The sequence below is a fragment of the Orbicella franksi genome, chromosome 2, assembly GCF_964199315.1.
Source record: "Orbicella franksi chromosome 2, jaOrbFran1.1, whole genome shotgun sequence".
NCBI lineage: Eukaryota > Metazoa > Cnidaria > Anthozoa > Scleractinia > Merulinidae > Orbicella > Orbicella franksi.
The window spans coordinates 23220124-23245179 of record NC_138146.1 but is presented as its reverse complement, the minus strand read 5'-3'; the positions used below and the strand labels follow the sequence as shown (position 1 = coordinate 23245179).

At 37.7% G+C, this 25056-nt stretch overlaps 1 protein-coding gene across 1 annotated transcript in view; it reads right to left on the bottom strand.

Annotated features, from left to right (window-relative positions):
- LOC145478758 (centrosomal protein of 290 kDa-like) overlaps positions 1-22564 on the bottom strand; it is a 40620-nt gene extending 18056 nt beyond the window's left edge. The window contains exons 1-37 of the mRNA XM_081456880.1: positions 22317-22564; positions 22140-22223; positions 21862-21925; positions 21574-21629; positions 18607-18672; positions 18402-18467; positions 18137-18190; positions 17191-17244; positions 16795-16893; positions 16066-16179; positions 15112-15180; positions 14664-14753; positions 14350-14472; positions 13979-14032; positions 13595-13658; positions 12605-12705; positions 11927-11998; positions 11223-11293; positions 10490-10682; positions 10092-10165; positions 9723-9840; positions 9270-9359; positions 8692-8770; positions 8359-8414; positions 8171-8230; positions 7500-7604; positions 7181-7223; positions 6982-7088; positions 6212-6301; positions 5404-5532; positions 4375-4605; positions 3411-3584; positions 3170-3281; positions 2753-2841; positions 1052-1165; positions 905-965; positions 552-782 (exon numbers count right to left, since the gene is read on the bottom strand). Coding sequence (XP_081313006.1) covers positions 552-782; positions 905-965; positions 1052-1165; positions 2753-2841; positions 3170-3281; positions 3411-3584; positions 4375-4605; positions 5404-5532; positions 6212-6301; positions 6982-7088; positions 7181-7223; positions 7500-7604; positions 8171-8230; positions 8359-8414; positions 8692-8770; positions 9270-9359; positions 9723-9840; positions 10092-10165; positions 10490-10682; positions 11223-11293; positions 11927-11998; positions 12605-12705; positions 13595-13658; positions 13979-14032; positions 14350-14472; positions 14664-14753; positions 15112-15180; positions 16066-16179; positions 16795-16893; positions 17191-17244; positions 18137-18190; positions 18402-18467; positions 18607-18672; positions 21574-21629; positions 21862-21925; positions 22140-22223; positions 22317-22415 — 3556 coding nt within the window. The 5' untranslated portion in view covers positions 22416-22564. The remainder of the gene's footprint in view (positions 1-551; positions 783-904; positions 966-1051; positions 1166-2752; positions 2842-3169; positions 3282-3410; positions 3585-4374; positions 4606-5403; positions 5533-6211; positions 6302-6981; positions 7089-7180; positions 7224-7499; positions 7605-8170; positions 8231-8358; positions 8415-8691; positions 8771-9269; positions 9360-9722; positions 9841-10091; positions 10166-10489; positions 10683-11222; positions 11294-11926; positions 11999-12604; positions 12706-13594; positions 13659-13978; positions 14033-14349; positions 14473-14663; positions 14754-15111; positions 15181-16065; positions 16180-16794; positions 16894-17190; positions 17245-18136; positions 18191-18401; positions 18468-18606; positions 18673-21573; positions 21630-21861; positions 21926-22139; positions 22224-22316) is intronic.
- Positions 22565-25056: the final 2492 nt, after the last annotated feature.

The following is a 25056-nucleotide window of genomic DNA, read 5'->3' as shown; positions in this document are numbered from 1 at the left end:
ATAGGGAAGGCGAGGTTTTGGTTAAAATTAACAATTTGAAAATGGACTAATTGGTTTTAGATGATCCAGATGGGTTTAACGAGCAACTAATGGAAACAAAAAGAAAGCGCTTCACTGTAAAACGCTCGAAATTCCTCCACATCCTAGCTAAGAACTGTAACAAATCGTAAAAATGATCTACTAAAAGACAAGCAACCTGAGTAGAAGTTGATTCTAATACCAGCCACCGAACAATTTCACCGACTTAGTTTATTAAATTAGTTCATCATTATTTATGCCATATTGTTACAAAATATCAATCCATAAGGCAAGGAAGCCCAGGGAAGCCAATAAGGCTTAAAGATACCTAAGACTTAACAAAAGAATAAAAATGCTGTCATCGGCAAGGCAATTTATTTTGCGCCTGGACACCTACCTACACAGTAAATCAGTTTCCTTAGAAACTTAAATTCCGCAACCATACAGCAACCTCAGTAAACAACGGTTTCAATAGCAACTGAGCTACCTCACAAGACTGTTCACACTCAAGTGAATCCACTAAACACACTGACCTATAATTGTCTTGTCATCGCTCTCCATCTGCATGTCGTAGAGCTGTTTTCTGAGAGACGTCAGCTCCCTGTCCTGTGATTCTTGTTGTGCTTTGATGGCTTCTGTCTGGTGTGACGCCACTTCCGCCACTTCCTTCAGTCGTGACACTTCCACCTTCAGCTTGGACTCGGACTCCTCTAGGGACTGGATACGACGCGTGACCGCCATGTGCGTCTCTTGCGTGACAGAATCTAGATGAAACGCGTGACACAAAATTCTCGTTATGAACCGTTTATTGCTCCCAGTAGTAATGCTTTTTCTTCATTAAAAAAGTCGTGTATATCGAGTAACTTCGACTAATAGCAGCACTTACTGGAGATTTCATCCCTAAGCTGCCGCTCTATTCGCTGCGATTCAAGATTCAGCTTACTGATCTGTAAGGTGAAAAATAGAGTACTTTTACGATCTGTCGTCTTTCCAAATAAATAACAGTTTTTCTCCATTAACAAACAGAACAAACCTCTGCAAATTTCTGTTCTAACTCAACATTCCTGTCCTCCAGTTGCTTGACTAGAGACTGTAATTGGTCATATTTCCTGGTAGCGTGTTCTGCCCGCTCTCTTTCATTCAGTTCCTGGTGAGGTTTGAAAGAATAACAAAAACATGGAATACATGTGCCTTTCACGGTATTCTTAAGAACACAGCTCAGGGAACGGTTTACTTATTGATACTGTTTATTTGTTACACAAATGGTTGTTTAATAAGTTGTCAGTTGGCATCAACCCCGACAGTCAGTCTGCAATTTACTCTTTCCAGACTGGAGACGCAAAATACATCCAGAGGAATGATTTGTCTACTGTTTTATGCGACTAGGGTTAACGCGAGAAGTCGTTCGGTTCAAGATGCACAAAATCAGTTAAGGTCCGGTAATACGGGCAACACTTTCCATCAACCTGTCTCGCAACATTGTTGCATTGCAAGTTGAAACACATTGTTGCGCGTATTACCACGTTTGTGACCAACTTATCTCGCAGCAAAATACGGTGTTGCAAGTCTGCAGAATTCTACAGTTATAATTGCTTAACCGCGTGTAAATAAAGATGGCGCCTTCTCTAATATAATTTAGCATTTCGACGAAGTTCCACTTCGACTTCTGGCCGTCATTTTCTTCTTAATTTTCGTGCCAGCGAAGTCCTCTCAGTATGAAGCTCAGTGTCGTTTCAGGTAGCTAGGCGAAAAGTTGCATTTTTGCGACAGTTCTTCCAAACCTTTTGTCTTTTTTCCTGCTTGTTTTGAAGGGACAAACGAGGTGTCCCAAAGACTATGATAGCCCTCGAGGTCTTTGTAAAGGACAAAGTTATGACTTTCCGAGAGTTACTGGTCTACTTCAAATTCAGGCTCGCCTTCACCGTCCGCCTTGTTTGTTTATTATTATTATTATTATTATTATTATTATTATTATTATTATTATTATTATTATTATTATTTGCCGCGCTTCTTGACAGCCAATCACAAGTGTTGAATCCAAATTTGTTGCGAGACAAGTTGTAGCTTCAGTGGTAATACGAGCAGCAAAACTAAAATTTGTTGCAGAAAGTAGAACTCGAGTCTACTTTGTGCAACATGTTGCCTCAAGTTGCAACAATGTATTTTGCTGCGAGACAAGTAGGTCACAAACGTGGTAATACGCGCAACAATGTGTTTCAACTTGCAATGCAACAATGTTGCGAGACAAGTTGAAGCAAAATGTTGCCCATATTACCGGACCTTTAGTTTCACTGGTGCCCGTATACAGATACGTATCACCAGGCAGACGCAGAATTCGTCTGATGTCCGTCCGCCAGTCTCTACACACAGGAAGATTTTCCGTCTCAGCTAATTCTAGTGTTTTAGTTCGTCGTTCAACTCGTATCAAAGCAAATAGTTCGTCTTGACTTACAAGTAAAATCTTAACACTAAGATCACGCATAATAAGTTCGCCCAAACGGATTATACGTCTTATGCCTAAAACGGCCACTGTCTTGCGAAAACTGTAGATAATTTCACGTAAGTTTTATTACTCAAATCCAAGAAAAACCCTCACGATTTCTTAACACGATAGGCAGAAAATCTATAATTTAAATCATACGAGGACGAAACGGTGACATTTTGTCTCAAAAAAACATTTATTTCTTGGCTTATTTAAGCCATATTTAGTAACTAGAGTTCTGTTAAGATTTACCTTCATTTCCAGTGTGGCCAGCTTTCTTGATATTCTATCAATCTCCTCCTGTCTCACGATGCCATTATCTCCTCCACCCTCCCCACCCTCTGAACAACACGAAATACACCATACAGTAAGTAATGCGTAATTAATAATTCAATGTCTGTGATATGTAATCGTATATTTTACTCCTGCTTCATAGCTCAGACAGTAGAAAAATGGAAGATAGTCCTGGAGACTGTGGACGAGTATAACTTGAAGGTCAAAGACTTGCTCCACATCAAACTTTGTACCTTCTAATTTTCTTGTTAATTTTTCGAACGGATTCGACAACATCTGTGCTGTTAATAAACTATCTTTACTTCCTTGCATGTCAACTCAAAGAAACAGCTCGTCGAGGTTCAAAGAAACATAACAAAATTAACTCTCGATCACCTTTTGATAACAGTTCATTCACCATCTGTTCCAAGCTGTGGTTTCGTTCTTTTAACGAAGTCATCTCTTTCTTCAGCTCGGTTTCTTTCTCTTCCAAGGCCTTCTTGTCAGCCTGTTGGGAAACCGTACATTTCTAACACATTCCGAGAAAGGCAAGTTAATAAAAGACTTGCCAAATATAGAGTTCCTTCTGAAACAAGAAAACACAAAACAAACTATGATTTTGGTATACAAATCCTACCTCGAGATTGTCAACTATGGCTGAACGGGCAACAAGGCTATTCTCCCTTTGTATAATGTCACGGTACTTGGCTGTGAGTTCGTTGTACTGTTTGTTTGCTGCCTCGAGTTCTGTTGCTGGAACACTCTCATCCAATGCCTGCTGTAATACTCCTATCTTGTAAGTCGACATTTCCTAATACAAATGCCAATAAAGGTCAGAATATTTTATTGATAAATTGTTGCACAAAACAGAGGGGAGAGGCGTTGTTTGTTACTAAATGAGAAACACTTCTAGTAGCACGAATAAAAAGAGATCGAACAGCTAAAAGAGAGCACGAAAACAATTGTTCACTCCCGAGACCGTTGCTCGACAGTACAGGTAATCATGTTCAAACAACCGTGACATTAAAAAGTAAGGTAAGGTTATTTATATTTGAACGTTTTATGACGTGTAAATATTGTATTATAGATCAGGTTCTTACAAGGTCAGTAGTATTTAAATTCTTACTTATTATTACATTGTTATTAGGTCTTTCTTTTATCTTATACACGACCCCACAAACTTTTAGCTTTAAAACTTATCGTGTTAAAATAAAGGCTTTCTAGTCTAGTCTAGTCTTGTCTAGTCTAGTCTGGTCTATTCTATTCTATTCTAAGGTAAGGTACTCTACGGAAGTATTGTATAGTAAGTAGTAGAAGTAACTTATCGTTAGTGGTATTGTAAGTAGTGTCTGTCTTGTTTCGTTAGTAGTGTCCTTTGTGTTGCAATAAAAAAATTAAAAAAATAAATAAAAAAAAGGTAAAGCAGACCAGACTGCTCCACCTGGAGCCCAATTCACTAAATATTAGACCACCGCACCTCTCCAGATATAAGGACCTGTCCAAAAGGCGCTGTCTAAAAGGCGTGACAGAAAAATTGTACACGAACTTAAAATGAAGCAAAACATTTACCAAACGCGTCTAAACGTAAACAAACTGCGTACCTTGTGTCTCTGAAGATAACCTAAACGTTCCGTAATGGCGGTCTCCATAGCAACAACATCATTCTTGTATTTCTTGTTTTCTTTCCTGAGAGCAGCTTCTACTTCCTGCATAGCTGTGTATCTCCTGGATAGCGACTTCTCATTGACTCGCAGCACAGTTATCTTTCTGGTCATTTCGCCCAGTCTCTTTTTCTGTTTATCCTCGTCTTTTTCAAGTGTATCGAGCAACCGCTGTTAGAAAATAGTGCGACCAATATCTTATTTCTCCTAACAATATTAATACACTGGTAAGAGGACATAGCATAGCTGGTAAGAGGACATTTCAATTGCAAACAAGAAATTTGATTTCGTTGTCTTACTGCGCCTTTCAATAACATGCGGACTCTAAAATTCAAAGCTCAACTGACAAATGCGTCTTTCGCTACCGTCAATCAAATGTTCGGCGGCTCCTTCCAGCTTCCGACTACTGTCGAGCACTGTTTCGTTGTCTGAACTCTGCTCAACGATTTGATTACCGCGCGCTCGGCAGTAGTCGGAAGCTGGGAGGAGCAGCCGAACATTTGATTGACGGTAGCGAAAAACGCATTTGTCATTTGAGCTCTGAATTTTAGAGTCCGCATATTATTGAAAGACGCAGTAAATAAGATTGTAAACGGTTGAAAAACGGATTTATCAAATTAATTACTTTACACTCCGTTTAATTTCTGCTTATACTTGATTGAAAAATAAAGATTGCTATTGTTGTTGTTTTTGTTGTTTCGTACCCAAGAAATACTTCACTTCATCTGCTACTTACAATTAGACTACGAGCCTTAGTTTTCTATGTCCAAAATCGCCCAGAGAAAACAGTCGAACAGGCGAACAGTCTAAATGTTTTTGTAGACACTCTGAAATGCGAAACTTACAATGTTACGTATTTTAAGCCCCAAAACCAAAGAAAATTTTTTTTTAAGGGCAACACGAGCGCGATCGTGCTCCATAAGCAAATAGACAGCAAGCTGGTTACTTAACCAGATTATCCCTCAGTACCTCAAACTCTAAGAGCCTGATTTTATCATGTTCTCTGGCCAGTTCAGTTGCAGCTTTGTCTTCTTCAATCGCTTTCTTCTCCTCTTCCCATTTCTCTTTTTCTTTCAGAAAGTCATTATATAGAAGCCCCTACAAATAACAATATCAATAGTCCTTCGAGCGTTAACATGTCATTTTTGAGATTTGAAGAAACCTCTGCTCTATTTGCCAGACAGACCAATAAAACAAATTTACTAGACGAGGTCGAGCAAATTATCGCGATTTCTAAACTAGTTAGCAAACAATGACAAATTAGCATGTTTTGCCAAAACCGGATTCAATAATTGTTGTATCATTCAAACGAAAAACTTGTTTCATCATTCCACCATTGAGTTTCCTTTTTACAATTTAACGTATGGAAAACGATGCCGGGCAGCTGTACATTTTACCATAATAGCGTGCGAACCTAACACAGCCATTAAGCACGTAAAAAGTCTTATTTTCTGTGAAATGTATCTCCGTAATAACCAAATTGTGTACGCTATAGCTTAAACCTTTTAGACTTATGAGCGTTTTTAGGGTTTTCGTTTGTTAAGAATTATGAGTAAATGTGAGAGCCGCCATCTTTTACAGTACGGGGGATTATTTTCGGAAGCACCCGCTCCCCGCTGAAGTTATAAAGGAAAAAAGCATGTCTTCCTTTCTGGACTTCATCCAATTCCCTTTCTTTCTGATTATTACCGAACAACAATGGTAGATCATACTATGTGGAGTTTCTAGAGTAAAAGACAAACAAAAACGTATTGATAGAGACTAGTGTCGTAGCAACCTTTTGGTGCAGAATCACTGAGAACTTCCTCTTGAACACGTCAAGGTCCTTTTCCATTTTCTCTAGCAATCGTTCCTTTAGTGATATTTCCTTGAAAACAAACAAAAAAAGAAGGAACACCATTAACTTTCTATGGAAACCGAAGCTCCAACTATAGACGTGTTGGGGAAATGGATGGTATGTATTGTCGCTAAATAAAAAAGAAATATAAAGAGATACACAACATATACTTAAAATAAAACAATTAATAAACTTAATAAAATAAAATTACAATTTTATGATTATTTTTTAGAAAGGAAGCTACATTAGCCTTAGCTGATTTTCATGCGGGTCTTCTGTCCTGATCGAATTGGAATTTGGAGATGTTGGTTTTTGTGGCGGGAAGAAAACCGGAGAACCCGGAAAAAAACCCTTGAAGCAAGGCGAGAACCGACACAAAAATCCACCACCCACATATGGCACCAGGCCTGAATCGAACCCAGGCCACATTGGTGGGAGGCGAGCACTCTCAACACTGCGCCATTACTGCTTCCTGCTAGTTTTTTTCTCTAAAGTGAAGCCAGTAATTAAAGTACACTTGAAAATTAAAACCAAAAAATGTATTCTGTCGCTTCCGTAACATGTCCCCATTCAGGTTTTCCTTTCTTTCTTGCCGTTATTACAGATTTACTTCCTGGTGGCAAGGACCATAGAAAATGTTTCCTGTTGTCCCGTAACTAAGGTCCACATGGCCATGGCTAATGTAACTGTTATCAATATTCCTCGCTTACTTGAAGTACTTGTACAAGATGTTCATTCAGACTAGCAATGATTTCAGTTGATGACGGTGTCATTCCTTGTGGCAGAGGCATTGGTTGTAACTTCACTGCTCCTTCGCCTACAATTACAAACAGAAAAGAATTATCCACTCGTACACCTTCTGCCTGCATACTGTCTCTTCAATCCTCTCGGTCACACGATAAAACTTACCGATCTCTTTTAACACTTTCACATCTTTTTCCAGATCCTCAATCTTACATCAGAAACAAAACCACAGAAAAAAAGTTAAAACACAACAAGAAAATATGTTTGTCTAAGCATATCCCGAACTTTCTGATTACCTAGTTTTGTCTTCTTCAAGATCCTAAATTAATACAAATATAGCTTGTAGCATTAGGTTAATCTAGGCAGAACACAAACAAAATCACAGAAAAATCACAAAAAAGGCAAAACACGAAAGAAAATATGTTTGTCTCAGCGTATCCCGAACTTTCTGCTTAGCTAGATTTGTCTTACAATCCACGATCACCTTGGTATTTTTCCTTTCTAACTGCATGATAGCTTTAGCCGTTTCTTCTCTTGCGTTATGTAGTTCATGTCGCAGTTCCTCGTTCCGCCCGCTCAGTTGTTCAATCTACAAGTAAAATACGTCGCAAGGACGACAGAATACTCAGCAATCACAGTCCAACTGATTTGCACTTGTCCCGCTTGAGGACTTTACTGAAGAGACAGTGTTTGACTGCGAGGTTATATTGTCTGATAGCATGCCCAGCAATAAATCCCGATAGCTGTTGCTACTTTAATAATACGCGATCAAAGCGATCAAGAGTTCTGTTTTTTTCTTTTTCCTTGGTCAACTCTGGAGGGATTTCACACAAACGGTGCTAGTGTACCTGAGCGAATTGTTTATACGTACATGTAGTAAATCATTTTTTCTTTGAAACGTATATGGAATGAATGACTGTATTATTTTGTATTTACAGACTTGGCCGAGCTTCACGTTGCGTCTGAACAAATACTGACGCATAGAGTTATCGCTACAAGATTATATTGTAATAACAAAGCATTCTTCGGCCCAAATTGACGTTGAGTATACTTAACCCTATATAATATTACAAAATACATATATGTGATAGTTGCCTGAGACATGTATACATTTTTGTCAAGAGTGGCTGTTACTGTGTAATCACAATAAAGTACCTGTGCTTTTAACTGTAATGTGGTATCATACTGGCCAACTGCATTTCTTGACTCGATCATCTTTAACGAACACAAAAAAGAAAATGTTTTAGAATATCAAATTTTAAGCAGCAAAAAATGTCTCATATGCAACGGGTCTGAACATTGGGAGAATTTCAAACAAACAACAGGTAATGGTAGACACTTACAGCCATTAGTTTTTCTAAAGCTGGCACTTGAATTAATTGACTTCTTTCTTCTGGCCCTAAAACACAACAAAGTACACAAATCAATATCCAGTACACTAAGCAGGAACTGTACGCTGATTATAGAGGACCAGCCTGCGAAAACAGCCGTCCTTCTTCGCGACCGACCCGAGTGTGCCGGGAGCGAAGAAGGACGGCTGATTTCGCAGGCTAATGGAGGAATACAACTTGGCTGAACTATCACTGAGGCCTTGCTAGCAGGGCAAACAAAAAATGTGCCACAGATTGAACAAGAATGACCATCACTAGGAAGACATCGGCAGCAGATAAGCAAACCTTTCTGTGCGTGTTCTCTCAGCTGCGCTAAAATCTCTCTCATTCCTACTTCCAGCTGTTTATTCTCATCTTTAAGTTCCTACATGAAAGGAATCAGTCAAAGTAATGAGAAAAAAACAAATATACAAATAAACAAAGTGTCCTTTATTGTTTAGCTATTTCAGGTTGCTAATTAAGTAGCAAACTTTATGGAAAGAAAAAAAGGATGTACTTCACAGCAGTAATTTGAGTTTTAATTTTGAAGTAGTAGAGGCGAGGAAGGGGGTTGGGGAGTTGGTCTAACAAACTTTAGTACAAGACGTTCGTTTTCCACCATTCGGGCATAGACATGCTGAAACCCAAACATCACATTGTAGTAATTCTAACCTTATTTATAGGAAATTGTTCGAAAAAGCAATTTAAAAAAATCTCATCAATAACAATCGTAACAGGTCCTTGTTTGCTTTCTTGATTGATAGACTGTGGTGAGAATAGACAGTGAACCTCCTTTACACCCCTCCAAGGCCTTTTACAAAGGCTATGTTAGCTTTCTATCACAATACTAAAATCGTCATACGTCAAACATGGTATACATGCACCTTATTTTCTGTTTCAACCTTCTTCATGTTAGACTTGTACTTTTCAATTTGTTGTTCATTCTTCTCCGCTTCGCCTTCAAGCCTCTTGTTCTAAAACAACAAACGAACAAACATTTTTATATTCATAATATGGTCATATGGTGTACTATGATGTTAAGTTGCACTATCTATAAAATCTAAGCTGTACTTACTAGTGGGTATCAAAGGCGTCTTCATATCAAGTATCACTCCCATTGCAATGTTTAGCCCTATACGCCAGTGAAAATATATGGTTGACAAACATGAAGAATCCCTCAATTTGGTAAGAACTCTAGAATTTCCGTGATCAGACACTAAATTTTCAGAAGGCTTACTGACCTTGAAACAGCACTGCACAAACCCTGTTTTATGACACTGTTTACAGTCATTAACATGTAATATCTACGCGACACTTCATGTACATGACAAACATACCAAAGCCTTGGTGACTTCACTGTCGGAATCCACCACAGGAAGTCGTCTGGGTGAAGAGACCACATCCTGTTCTTCTGCCATGATCAAGTCTTCTGCCGTGATTCCTAACTCCACAGCTCTGGAGTAAAAAGCATTATATGCTAGTTATGAATTCTCACGTTACTAAAAAGTCTCTTTCACACGTTTTGCAGAAAGAGGTTGATGCACATTACTTCAAAGAAGTATGTCACGAGTGATACAAGATTAGCTTTAATTGTTCAATTTTGCCATAGTCTGTTCGCGCAGTTTGTAGTCGACTACCGAAAAACCCCAACCAACGGACACAGGCAAGCCGGTGAACCACTCAAAATTGTCTCTTCTTTAACTTACCTAGCACCTCTGTGCAAAGCCTGTTTTCTGAGCTGTCTCTTGAGTTGAAGCCGTTCTTCCTCTAATCTTTCAACCTGCACAGAAAAAAAAGAGAAGAAAATAGATTAAATAATTTGTATCTTGCAAGACTCTGCCATAAAAGGGAGCTAATTTAAAAAACTTGAATACAGATCATATTGCGGCTCTTATCACGTAGGAGTTAGGTACCACAAACACGGCAAGGCACTGATCCATCACAAATCCTCCCTGCGTTGTATCAAGACTCAAACAGGAACTAGACTGGGCGAGTTGCTAAGGCAACCAAGTAACAATGAAGAACTAGTATCCCACGCAGGGTGGAATATCAGCATTCCCATTTAATTGTTAAAGATGCGGAAACTGGACCATGTTTGGGTCACCTCTTTAGTTAATGCCCTGTTTAGTGCCACTGCCTGTTCAGCTTTCACTTTCTTCTTGGTTCTGACATCTTCAATGTCCAGCTTTTCTTTTGGATCCATTCCAAGTCGTTCTCGCAGCTCCTCATTCTCCAGCTCACTGTCATTTACTTTAATCTCCAAGTTGTTCACTTGGCTGGTCAAGTCTTCAATGTTCCTAAAGTGCACGAAATGCAAGAGATTCAGCCAAAAATGAAAACCAATTCCTAAAGCACACATAACACTAGCCTCTTCCAGGCGTTCCCAACTAAATGAATACCTGGAAGAGGCTAATATAAGACTGACTAAGAGCTGCTATTGAAAGTTCTTGTTGGTCACCAACAAAATGTTGTCAGTTAGACAATAGTAAATTCCAGAATGGGATTACTTTTTGTTACTTGGAGCAATTGTCTATATAATGAAACATTCTGTTAACACCTATAGACCTTATTAATAAATGGCTGCCAATTAAAAATTATTTCGAAAGTACCAAACCTCGTTTTTGGGTTGATCATTCAAAAGAATTTTTACTCTCAAACGAGGTTAGTTTGGGCTAATTGAAATGCATACAAAATAATTTCAAATTGGCAGCCATTTATGAATAGGGTCTATACCACATAATAGATTAATTTCCAGTTCATAGCAGAACCTTTGATACCTGCAATTATCTGAGAAAATATTTTATTTAGAGTTCAAAATAAACAGCTGTTTTTCTTACTGATCTCTAATGCGAATCTGAGCCTTGCAGTCTTTGATTTCTTGTACTGCTTCACTCAAACCGTACTCTCCCTGAAAGGACATACATAAAAAATGTCATGACATTTGCTTAAACTTTTAACTCTACATGTACAAACGATGAATAACAGTTTCCCTCAGTCATGTCCTCTACATCAAAGATTATTGTTGTTTTAGCGTGTACTGTATGCCTCTACAAAAACTGTAAACAACCCTGTGTAAGTGGCTTTAATGAGTGTACAGTACCGCTCAAAAGTAAGTTACCACCTTCTCGCGAGACGAGACGAGACCCTCGTCTCGAGAGACGAGACTCCCGTCTCGAGAGACTCTCGCCTCGCGAGAGCTTTAAAAAACTGTTTGTACGGCTGCCTGAACTTCTCGCGAGATTTTAATAGCCTATTGTAAAGCTAACAATGCAGCAATAACGCCGCAAAACTTTGCGCGATCTGACGAAGCTTCGCTTGCGAGCGCCGGCGCCGGATTTCCAATGTTTACCACGTTCATAAAAGATGTAACTCCAGAAATTTTTAACTCACGTGGTTTGAGAATGGTATCTGTGAATATATACGATGCATAAGGCTGTTTTGTGACAGAATGACACAAGTAGGGCTAACAAAATAACAATTTTACCTACTCAGTAAAATTTGTAAATGCATGACTTTTTAATCCACTGAGAGCAACTCTCACCCTTTCGTATTGCATCATTCGAGCCAACAGATCATTCAACTGCTTGTCCTTCATGGCTGCAGCCTTTTCTGCCTGTTCACGACAAACAATGAATCAGTTGAAAGCTTTATTGAAAGAAAGACCAACAACAGACCCTTAAAATTGCTACAACTGTTAATCTTCATCTTAATAAGCACTGGCCACTCTTGAACTGCGTTAAAAGGGTGATCTTTTCAGCACTGCAAATATTTGGTAATTAAATATTTCTGTCAATACCTACAGTAGCTTACTGGATCTCAGATCACGTCACGCCTAGCTATTGTTGTATTATTGTGTTTTTACAGTACATGTAGACAAGATACGTAATTGTCACAGTGCGTCTCTCTTCCTATGTGAAAAAAAAAAGGCCAGTGGAAAATTGTTGCATGATCTGTGCACATCTGCCTCCACAACATGGTAACATGTAAATCAACAAGACAATTTACCTAAACCAGGATTAGCCAGAATTTTGATTTTAGTTTTGCAACTTTTCAGTCAGGTTTTCTGTTTAAATATTGTTTGTTTTTCAGTTTTGAGCTAAAGTTGTCCCAAACTAATCAAAACTCAAGCAGTCAAAAACAATTTTTATACAAGAAAAATTAATACTTTGGTTGACTTGTTAGTGTCAACTGGCTTTCAAACAACCAGGGGTTTTGTTACCATTATCATTCTGTCTTTGGTTTGCATCACTTCTAACTGTTCCCTATGCAATGTACTATTTAGTTCCTTGATTCTCTTCTGTTGGTATGCTGATGGAACACCTAATAAAATAATTTTGATTCATGATCAGTGAAGAATAACAGTAATGTATAGAGTTTGTTTATAACAATTTGCATTCAATAAATTGTATAAAGGACTGCAACATCTAAAAAATTTTGCTCTCATTTTACTCACTACTTGCAGACTCTCTAGTACTAGAAGCTTCAAATTTATACTATAAAGTTTTAACATAATACCCTCTGAAAGTAGCAACCTTCCAAAAGAAACAATAAAATATCACTATCACAGTCATCAGAAATTCCCAAAAACACAGACCCTCCAAAACCAACAACCCTCAAAAGTAATGGCCTCAGATGTAACTTTAAAAAAGAACTTTTTGTGAAAAAGAAACAAGATGTAACAGGATACAAGAAGCTGTCACAAAATGACCTTATGTTTCTTTAACTGACCCTTATTCAGAAGGCAACTATACAAAGATTATTTTTAATTTCAGTTAATATATGTTTCATGTCTCTACACAATCAAAAAAGGCTATTTTGATGGATTGGCTCATAAACGGTACACATTTTAGCTATTCAAAGTAGCAGCTCTTCAAAAGTTGTAACCTTCAAAAAGTACAGGCAGCAATAAAAAGTTCTAAATCCAAAAGTAATGGGGTCGTAACTTGAAATCAGAATATAACAGTATAGGATAGGCCACAATGTGAGCAGAGGCTGTGTATCTAAGTATATGATACTGCCTAATTACTATTTCTATTGGTCTTGCAGCTCTTTCTTGTCTGGTTTCTCCTCACCTGATGTTCCAGTTTCTAGCATCTACAAACAGATTTGTTGAAATCACCTCAAGACCCCTTTTCACATGGAAACGTACACATATATCTTCTATTAAAAGCTGTAAGTTGCAGATATAATGTTTATTTACAACATGCACCTTTTTCTGATAAGGCTTTGACTTCTTCTGCATATGAAGCTACTCCATGCATCTCACTTGATGCCTAAAGCCAAACAAAGACCAGCAGAAGAACAATCAGCAGAAGATTGGAAGATCTAGAATTCACGTAGAATATACATATAATTCTCTGGCAATACTATATTTTCTCACGTAGATGTCGCTGATTCAATGCATTGTCAGGGCTATGCTCTAGAAGAGCCCAGGTGCCAAAGGCAACTAACTTTTTCCTTTAGGTGAGTGGAAAAATTTTATTGCTTTTTTCATTACATATAAACAATAAGTGCTGGGCACCCAGGATTTCATGATTAGGAACTTATGGGCTCCTTATAATTTTTCTTATGGACTCATAACTGCAAAGGGTACCTTTTCCAATTCCTTTTTGAGCTTTTCAATTTGTTCATCTTTTTCAATCATTGCCTGTAAAGAATATATCATATAACAGTAACAGAATGTATTGTGATTAAGTTAATTGACAGTATCATCATCGTCACCATCTTTGACTTGCCACACCGTAAATAATAATAAAAAATAATAACAACATAAAGCAGTGAGAAGACCTCAAAAAAAAAAAAAAAGGCTTATAGCAAAGGTCACCTCAGTTGTTAATAATATTGTAAATTTTAAGTTCTGTAGGCGTGGCACGACTGGAAGAAGACCAACGTGGAGGAAGAAAATAGTCAGAATGAAAAGAGCCAAAGATGAGTAACAAAATTAGAAACATTACTTTATTTTACCTGATGTAGCATGGCCAGAGATGTTTTGTCTGTGTCCAGTTGCAGACCTGTAACCTGCTGTTGTAGATCCTGCACTAAAGACTTGTATTGCTCCAGTTCAATCTCTTTAGCTGCAAGTACAGCCTGTTAAGAGGATCAATTTAAATAGTCAGTAAGTATTACATGTACTTCTATAAATAATTCAACGACCTTTTGGCAATTTCTAAAAGTTCTTTCATATTTCAAAATACAGAATGAGAAGATTGTTAACACAGTAAATAATTGATCTCTAAACATCAGTCATTTGTTTAATTGTATGCTCTATTTCCACAAACCTTCCACTCATCAACTTTAGCATTAACAGCCACCATAATTTGATCATCAGTGTCTGTTTTTGTGGCAAACTGCATTCTCAAGTCTTGAACCTACTCAAAAAAGCAAATGAAATCACTTCCTGACATTGCATGCATTTATCAAATTTGATTATATAACCAAGCACTAGGGACATATTTTCACTTTGAAGAGAGGTGCAAAGGCATGAGGGGATATGGGTGCAATATATTTCAACATACATGTAGTTGGGGTCATTAATCAAAAGTAAGAGGGGTAATAGGTTAATACAACATGTAAGTCAATACACAAATAAACATGCTATTTATGTTTTAACAACAATACAAGGAATCATCTGATCACCATTCAACCTTCAACATCATAAAATCTATTTAGATTCAGTTATCTGCTGCTTGCACAATACACTGTCAATTAGCAAGTACATGTAGTGACCTGTGCTCTCAGGGCATCCCTTTCTTTTCTCATATCATCAATGATCATGTCTGATTGTTGTAGAATGGTCTGCAGGGCAATAACAGGCACATGACTTTTGGAATCACACAGTTTTAATTACACTTTTTGCTATACTTTAAATACTGGCATGTAGCTAACCTTTATTTCCTCAACAACAAATGCAGTTAAGACTGATGGTGAAGGTGATCATGTATTGTACATATTGTTATAACTAAATCAGTAATTTACTAGATCACTGTTTTAAGTATCATATGGAACACCAAGTTCTTAAAATCCAATTAAAGATGGCAAAAAAATGTCACTACCTGGGACCAGCCACTACACATTCATAAGAGTGGTCACTATACAGATGATGATTATCTTCATTTCTGAGAAATCTAGGAAAACTTTTACTGTAACTTACACCTTACAGTTCAAAAGGTAACTAGTGCTGCTCTTACTTAAATTGATGGTTACAGCTTTTTGGGCTAGGATGGGGTGTTAGGAGGAGGGGTCGCTATTTGCAGGTACATGTACAGTACCATACATCAGCCAATCCAAAGTAATAAAACACGTTGGCTTGTTTCAAAATAGACAGAACTAGCAAGTGTTAAAATTTGTTCAAAAGATGTTTACATGTGGAGTTGAACCCTGCCATTGCGAACTTGCAGGGGAAACAAAAAATAGTTTGAAATAGCAGGAGTTTGAAATAACTGATAGTGAATGACTGTGGGGCAAATCCAAGGGAAACAGTTATGAGTTCGAAATAACAGGGAATTTGAAATAACCGAGTTCAAATTAGCAGGGTCCAACTGTATATAGTACAATGTACAATGTACAGTGCCACTTTTGGCCACTCAGTACATGTACTTTTGGGACTCAACTGCAATAACAAATGCCTTCAGAGCATTTGGGCAGAAATTTGGTCAGACTGTGTATTTGAGACAGTCGTACCTTAAGTTTGGTGTACTCATCTGTCATTTTGTTCATCTCTGCAGTCGACTCTTCAAGTTCCTTCTCAGCACTTTTGATGCGGTCTTCTAATTCATCATTGGCTTCTTGAAGAATCTACATGTAGCAAGATTGCATTACTTATTTAAGTCATGTGCAGTAACTACCTACCTGTACTTTCTACAGTCAAACACTGTATATTTTAATTATCATTTAGAGCCACATCTCAGGAATTTTCGTATCCCATATAGATGTAATATAATATTTAACTCATGTCTTTAGTATCTTTATAAATAGTTTTTACTTTTTTAACATTTAAACAAACAAACTGTAAGGGTTGACCACCTTATATTTTGTTATATATATTTCTTATCAGGGCCTCTGTTAATAAAACCATAGAAGAAGAGCCCTAAAAATAAACGCTACATTACTTAGTCAATACAGTTTTGCAATTTACAAAAAAAAATAATTTTGGTGGCATCTGCAGATATTACAAAGTTCTTAATAACAAGTTCCTCAGTAAAGAGTTTGAAATAGAACAACATAAAAAATAATAAATAGTGTTCCTACTGTACATGTAGTGATGACAAAATGATACACACCTCATAGAAAGAACATTTTTTGAACGAAAACGTATTTAAGGTTCTTTACTAAGGAGCCCCAAGGTCAACATAGTCTTAGAAAGGTTTACTGCACATCTGTACAGACACAGAATATAAGATAATTTATCACCTTTATTTCATCCAGATACTCAGTTAACTCCTTGTTTTTCTTTGACATCTTGTCTTTAAAGTCAGAATCATCTCCACGGCGCATAACCATACTCTCTCTCTAGACAACCATAAGACAAGAACACATAATTTGCTGTGGAAACATATGATGAAATGTGATGAAATAATGGTGATGTTGGTGCTAAGTATGCTTCATTTCCTCCTCCCATCCTCGATGCTTCAATGCTCATGAGTAACAAAGGCAAATAGAAAGATTAAATATGTTTAAATATTTAATTATTAAATGATGTCTGATTCTATGATGGTATCATATTTGTTTGTTTAATTAATTAATTAAGTAATTAATTAATTAATCAATTAGCTAGTTAATGACAGATTCATCCGTGGTTTGTCATACCTGTTGCTCAATCTGCCGTTGCAAATCTCTCATGTCCATCTTACTCCTATCCAACTAAAATAATAATAAAAAAATTTTTCAATTACTGTCATCATTTGATTTAGCACTCCCCCATTTCTATTAGCACCCTGTTCCAATACGCAACCCAACAGCCAAAGGGATATTCGAGGCATTGACATAGAATAGACTGATTAGACAAACAAATTATGAAGTCTGCTTTCTCATCTGAATGTCATTAAAAGAAAAATACTCGCCCGGGCCAAGTAAAATTTAAGAGCTACTTGTCCAAGAGCAAGCTGGAATTCAAATTTTTTTTAAAACCCTGACAGAACCGGTACAGGCTGTTTTCAACATAATAGAGGCACAAGGAAAGATAATTTGCATATTTGATAATTGAAAAAAATGAGTGACATCCTTCTTCTTCCAGTGCTTCGAGAAGAAAAAGAACACATTTTCCTATGTCTCTATAGAGTTATAGATTGAAACATATTTTGTGAAAGTTTGGGAGAACTCAAGAGAGCCGTGGAAACACTTGCTTGTAGCTCTTATTCTCACAGCATTTCTTATTTTAAAATCCTGACAGAGCCACTACAGGCTGTTTCTAACATAATGGAGGCACAAGGAAAGATAATTTACATTTTTGATAAATGAAAAACAACAAAAAAAATGAGTGGCATCCTTCTTCTTCCAGTGTTTTCAGAAGAAAAAGAAAACATTTTTCTATGTCTCTATAGAGTTATAGATTGAAACACTTGTGAAAGTTTGGGAGAACTCAAAAGAGCCATGGAAACACTTGCTTGTGGCTCTTATTCTCACAGCATTTCTTATTCTCATAGCTAAACTTTCACTTATTTTTCTATAACATGATAGAAAGATGGAAAATGTTTTCCATTTCTTAAATATTTGATGCCTACAGTTCCTTTAAAATCTACAGTAGAGTGCTTACATCTTTCTTCAAGTTCTTGTTTTCTCTTTCAACCTGATCCAGTTTGGCAACCATCTAAAGAGTTCACATTGTATTTAATAGTTATTTTTTTGAAACCTAATTAAAAAAAAAGTAAATCTTACATATGGTTCTATATGGTCTTCTGAAATGTCAAGGGCAAATAAATCTAACTGCTTGAGTTCCACCATGTGGCTGTACCAGAGTTGTCATTTTAATATTCCAAACACATTGTGACTGAATGTAAGTTTAAACTACCAACTAGTACCTGATCATTTTTGTTTTTTTCTTGGAAGAAGGCTTCTTCCTTTTCATTTAACTCTTGTTCCAAAGCCTGCACAAAAACAAGAGATGCAATGTTGTAGGCAAAATATACAGAGTGATGTTAGCAATATTATCCATTTGGTTCAAGTGAAAACCACTCTTACTAAAGAGCTAGTAATGCATTCATCGTATTAATTGGTGACACGCACCCTTCTCCTGCTTTCAATCTGCTGGATCTCTCTCATAAAATCTTCCCCTCCAGCACCTTCATATTTCTTCAAAGACAAACATTGACCAAATAGTTAGTTTAAATACTCATACTTTTAATTAAAAAAAATATATTATAACATTTCCACATGTTATACAAAAAATGTTGTCCCACATTAATGTGCTCATACGTTACTGTATAATGACTCTGTAACTACGATTGTCTCTTAAGTTTTTGAACACAACCGCCCTTAACAAATACATGGCTTTGTGTACATGGCAGGTAATTGTGCGATGATCACATTGCATATACTGCATTGCTAGGTAATGATAATAAATACAATGCCACAACTAAAGCTATACAAAAACATAGGCATAACATCTCCTTGGAGCATGTGTAACTGCTGACCACTGCATGACAGTGAGGGCACTGCTCTTTGTTTTAAACTTACCGGTAGTTAAAAGTTCTGCATTTAATTGCATAATTCAAGTCAAGAAAAAAGAAAGACAACCCTTTAATACACAAGAAAGAAAACAAGTCTTGCAGTCATGCGCCATAACCTCCCATTATAGTAATCCTCCTTACTAATCTGCAGCACCCAAAATAAGCTTGTCCAAAACTAAGCCTCACTAATATCAGTTTCAAAAATTCTTCTGGTAATTGACCTTCCCTCTTAAATTATACAAGCCCATGGATAAGCAGTTTATATTTAGATTAGCTCTTGAAGAAAGATAAATTATGAATTTTTCCAACTCTAAGCTGAGTTACATGTAGTACAGTCCAACCTCTCGTTGTGACCACCTCTCGTAAGTCACCACCTCTCCTTAGCGACCAGATTTCCAAATACCAAGAGTTTCCGAGTCAAATCACTGGCTGTGTTTTCACGACAACCATTGTCTCGCTTAACATTCCCGAAGGTGTTTTGTTTACAGACTTCATTAAGCAACTTAGAAATGATAGGTGTTTTCACGAGTTAAATCAAATTTCATCAACATAATTTGAGCACAGCGCACTGACCAGTAAATCAGTTTGATTAACATGGCGGGAGATCCAAACGAAGCTTGTATTTAAGTTTTTTTTCTTATAATTACCATTGTTATGCGATTAGTTTGCGTCCGACGAAGGAACCGATTTCAGCAAAGGCCTAGATTGCATGCACTTAGAGGCAGGAGAAGAGTAACGGAGGCATATTTTCATCATTCACAGAGAAAAATATGCTGTAGAAGAAAAATCATGTGGGTGCTTGAAAGGCCACAATTCTGGTTAGAAGACACATAATGCATTCCAACATGGAAAACCAAGAATTGGTGTATCAACTCTTGAAAACTTTGTTTTCTTATTGCCCCATTTTAGATGATACTCTGGAGAATATTCACACTCAGAACATAAAATATGAACACAGATGGATTAAGAGAACTTAGACCGAAGTAAATGCACGACTCTCTCCCAGAGCTGCTGCTCCTCTTTGCTGCTTAAGTGGCAGTCCCGCTAAAAGCGGTCCACTCAACTTCAGGACCAAAAATAATTTTCCTTCATTTTTTGTCAGTGAAAAGGGTTTGACACATATATAAAAAAGCAGTTTATTATTTTCCAATTCCTTATTTTTGCTTTGCTATGAGCCAAAATTGAATTTTGGCCGAACTGAGGCTGCCGACCGTGATCAGAAAGGTAAAATTCACCGATTTTGTGAAGCGTGCTACGTTGCCTAAAATGCAGCTCACAGAATTTCGTTTTCATACGAATTTTAAGGCACATTCATTTCTTTGACTGACGAAATATGGAAACTTTTCGAAAAATTCTAAGCTTACCAGCGAGGCTGGAAGACACCCTACTCCGAGGCCTTTGATCACCTACTAAAATTAAGCCAAATTTGACGGGGAAAATCTCAAAAGTTACAGGTAACATTTGGCGCGAACATTTCTGTATCTCTGGGCAAACGTTCCATTTTATTGGTCTACAGTTTTGTTAAATGTTTTGACCAGACTCGTGGGCGATTCCAGTGAAGAAGCAAGTAGCTGTTATATTTCGATTTGACAACCCTGTCAGATGAATAACCACAAGAAACTCCTCATTGGCCGAAATTAATTACCAACGCACTTAAGCTACCTGTTTTGGTGGCTTAAATTTAATGAGAATTCCATTGAAGTTTTCCGACTCTCTTACAGTGTAACCTTAAGTGAGTTGAAAAGGTAACTGTTTTCACGGGATTTACGATTGTCACTCGCTAAGCGATCTGAAAAACCACTCGTGAAAACACGGCCACAGTTATATTTGGAACCACTTGTAAGCGAACACCTCTCATAAGCAACCGCGACCACTTTTAGAGCTAAAAGTTTCAAATTTTCTTTTGTTTTTATCCTCTTGTAAGCAGCCACTTGACAGATGATAGAGTGTAAATTGGATAATATGGTGTTGTAACATTATCGTGTTCCTGAGTTGTACTAGAGACAGAGATTTCTTAATGGGAAGTACCAGAGTTTATCTTGAAATTGACTTTTTGCATGAATAAAACATTTAAAAGTCTCTGTAGTTACCATATGCTAATGAGACAAAATTTTGGCCCAATACGATAAGCTCTCGTAAGTGACCACCTCCCATAAACAACCACCTAGACTTGACATTTTGTGTGGTCACTTATGGGAGGTTCAACTACAGGTATTATCCTTTAGACTTGTGATGTTAATATAATAACCTGATTATTGAGGATCTAGTTTTGCGCTGAAGACATTTATATGTTTAGTCTGAGTTTTATAATGCAGTATTATGTTAAAACTTATGCATTGTCACCCATTTGACAGACTACACCACTTCCAAATATTAAACTAAACATCTTGAAAATTAATCAGTGCCCTTCCCCATATCCCTCCATAAAAAAATAGCCTTGTGAACAAGTACAAACTCAGGACTTATTATAGAGAATTTTAGGATATTTCAACATAGAACTTTGTCTAGAAAAAAAATATCTCACCCTATATTGCTGAATTTCCCGTTCTAAATGGGTAATTTCATCGATTAATTCCTGCTCTGTTAAAAGAAAAATACACGGTTAAACTGCTGCAAGTACCCACCAGCACTGAAGGTATTAAAGAGTCAAATACACTGACATGATTTTATTGATCTTGTATTTTTGGCATTACAAAGAACAAACCCTTTATTGGAGTATTATAAAACAATTCTAAGGTTTTTTTTTTTTTGTATAGTGAGATCGAGAATATTCAGGACATGATAACAATAAACACTTAATTACGAATTGTACCTCTTTCTCCGCCTCCACCTTTACTCATTTCTTCAGCTGCCAGTTCAGCTTGTAATGATTTAACCTGTTAATTATTAGATACATAAGCTTATGTAGAGATAGTATCAATTAAATCAATTCTCGATAAGCATTTTTCAACAGAAAGTTTTGATCTGTTTGAAAGACTGCAAATAGACTTAATAGAAGATACGAAATGCTTGTCAAAAGTACGAGATGACTGAAAAACTACATGTAGCATTAATTTGTTAGTTACAAGTAAAGAACCCGCAAATTCATACCTTCATAACAGTCTTGGTGACCTCAAACAGTTTAATCATCTTGTTAACATCCACAGCTTCCTCCGAGTCCGGAGTAACTGAACCCTTATATTGTGAGAAAATTACAGTCATTTCAAATCATCTGTATGCTAAACTCTAAAAACAACTATCGATACGAAGCGAATGTTTGTAGTTTACCATCTCCAAGACGCCGTATATGTCATCAGCTGCATCGACGTCTTCTCGAAGTACCTCTACATCTACTCGCATAATTCTTCCCCAGTCTAAAGGCGGCATTTTTAAAAAGAAAGAATATCTAATGGTGGTTTTTATCCACTATTTGCGAAGGAATTAGATAACGTTTTCCGTGATCGTGAAAAAAACTCAATAAACTGTCTGGTCTAGGCGCGCCGCCATTTTTGAAATCCACAAACTTTCCTGGTAACTTAGATATGACAACTGCTGCTATTGGTCGGCAGTAAATCAATCAGCCAATAAGAGACGTGCTTAGTTCAAGCGCTTTCAGCTGGGTTTTTTGTTAAACCGGGCTCTGTAGAACGAACCCATATGGACTGGACTATAGAACTATGAACTAAACTATAGAGAAAAGACGTGCACAAGACTTATTATGCGTCTAGACGAACTATTTCTCGTAGTGGGTCGTTCAAGACGCATTTTGAAGGATATGAATTATCTGTAGAATGCGTACCCCATCCCAACAGAGGCACCTCGATGACCTCGCCTTGCTCCCTTGTCCCGATCATTGACCGTACCACCCTCGGTAAAGAGAAAATTGACCCTTGACCCAAAGCCTTTTCCGCGGCCGGTTCCGATCGAGACATCACTAGCTGTTGTGCCAATAAGCGGACTTAGAAATGCTGTTAGAAAAAGCTCGTTTTCAGCGCAATGCGCGGGCATTTTTGGAAACCAGGCATTTACCAGGGTTATGCCGATCGGGTTGATTTTCTAGGCGCAAACCGCTTCCTTTAACGTCTATTAACTATGCTCAGACATTAAAAGTGTCCAGGCAAATTAAACGTCTCTAACATAAAAAACGGAATAATTCGTCTCAGACGGATATTTCGCCTCAGAGAGATAATTCGTCTCAGACGTATAACCGGCCGTTTTCACACTAGAGACGGATAATCTGTCGAAGACGGGTTGTCCGTCCAGCACGGATAATCCGTCTCAGTGTGAAAACGGAACGGTGTTCATTTTAGACGGATAATCCGTCTATTTTTATCCGTCCGATTATCCGTCTATTTAGACGGATAAATAGACGGATTATCCGTGTAAAATGAACACCGTTCCGTTTTGACACTGAGACGGATTGGCCGTTTTCACACTAGAGACGGATAATCCATCTACGACGGGTTATCCGTCCATTACGGATAATTCGTCTTAGTGTGAAAACGGAACGGTGTTCACTTTAGACGGATAATCCGTCTATTTTTATCCGTCCGATTATCCGTCTACAAAGACGGATAATCGGACGGATATAAATAGACGGATAATCCGTCTAGACGGATTATCCGTCTCTAGTGTGAAAACGGCCATTATCCGTGCTGGACGGATAACCCGTCTTAGACGGATTATCCGTCTCTAGTGTGAAAACGGCTCGTACCAAGACGGAAAATGTAGCAGACGGATTATCCGTCCGATTATCTGTCTAAATAGACGGATAATCGGACGGATAAAAATAGACGGATTATCCGTGTAAAATGAACACCGTTCCGTTTTCACACTAAGACGAATTATCCGTAATGGACGGATAACCCGTCGTAGACGGATTATCCGTCTCTAGTGTGAAAACGGCCATTATTTTCCGTCTTGATATGTTTATAATTCGTCTCAGGCGCATAACTCGTCTCAGACGCACAATTTGTCTAAGACGATTAATTCGTCCCAGACGAATGGGTCGTCTCAGACGTATAATTCGTCTCAGTGGAATAATTTTTCTCTGAAATATAATTCTTCTCAGTCGAATAACTCGTTTCAGAATTATAATTTGTCTTAGACGTATAATTCGTCTCAGTCGGATAACTTGTCTCCGAGGTATAATTCTCTCAGTCGAATAACTCGTTGCAGAATTTTAATTCGTCACTGACGTATAATTCTTCTCAGTCGAATAACTCGTTTCAGAATTTTAATTCGCCTCTGACGTATAATTCTTCTCAGTCGAATTATTGGTCTCTGAGGTAAATTCTTCTCAGTCGAATAACTCGTTTGAGAATTATAATTCGTCTTGGACGTATGATTCGTCGGGTGTGGACAAAACGTGGGGAAGGCCATGGTGTAGGCCATGGCCTACCCTGTGGCCTACCCTATGGCCTACCGGTGGTCAGAGTTTTAAAAACATTAACAAAACAGCAGTAAGAGTCAAACGAATTAGCTGGCATAAAATTATATCCCTCCAAAAGGGGTATACTAAAAAGTCACTGACACGATTCTCAACATCAGAGGAAACGAAACAATGCAAATCTTACAGCACTCAGCCTTGAAACATTTTGTTTCTCGCTGTCTTCGATGTCTAGCTTCCCCAGCCAAGCAATCAAGGAAGAGCCGATATTACGTGGTCGCTGAGAATATCCAAAATGGCGGCTTCACGATCCATACCTACTGCCAGTTTGTAACATATAGTGGAGTGCTAATGTAAACATGTAATGAACGGCGTTAGTGACTGTTAGTGTTAGCCTTAGTTAGTGACTTTGTAGTATACCCCTATTAGAGGGATGCAAGAAACCACGAGGGGTACGATTTTGTGTCACCTTACTCATTCGACTCTTACTGATGTTTTGTTTTATATGTTTTTAAAAATCTGACCACCGGTAGGCCATAGGGTAGGCCACAGGATAGGCCATGGCCTACACCATGACCTAGGCCATGGCCTACCGCACGTTTCGTCCACACCCACACACCGTATAATTCTTCTCCGTCG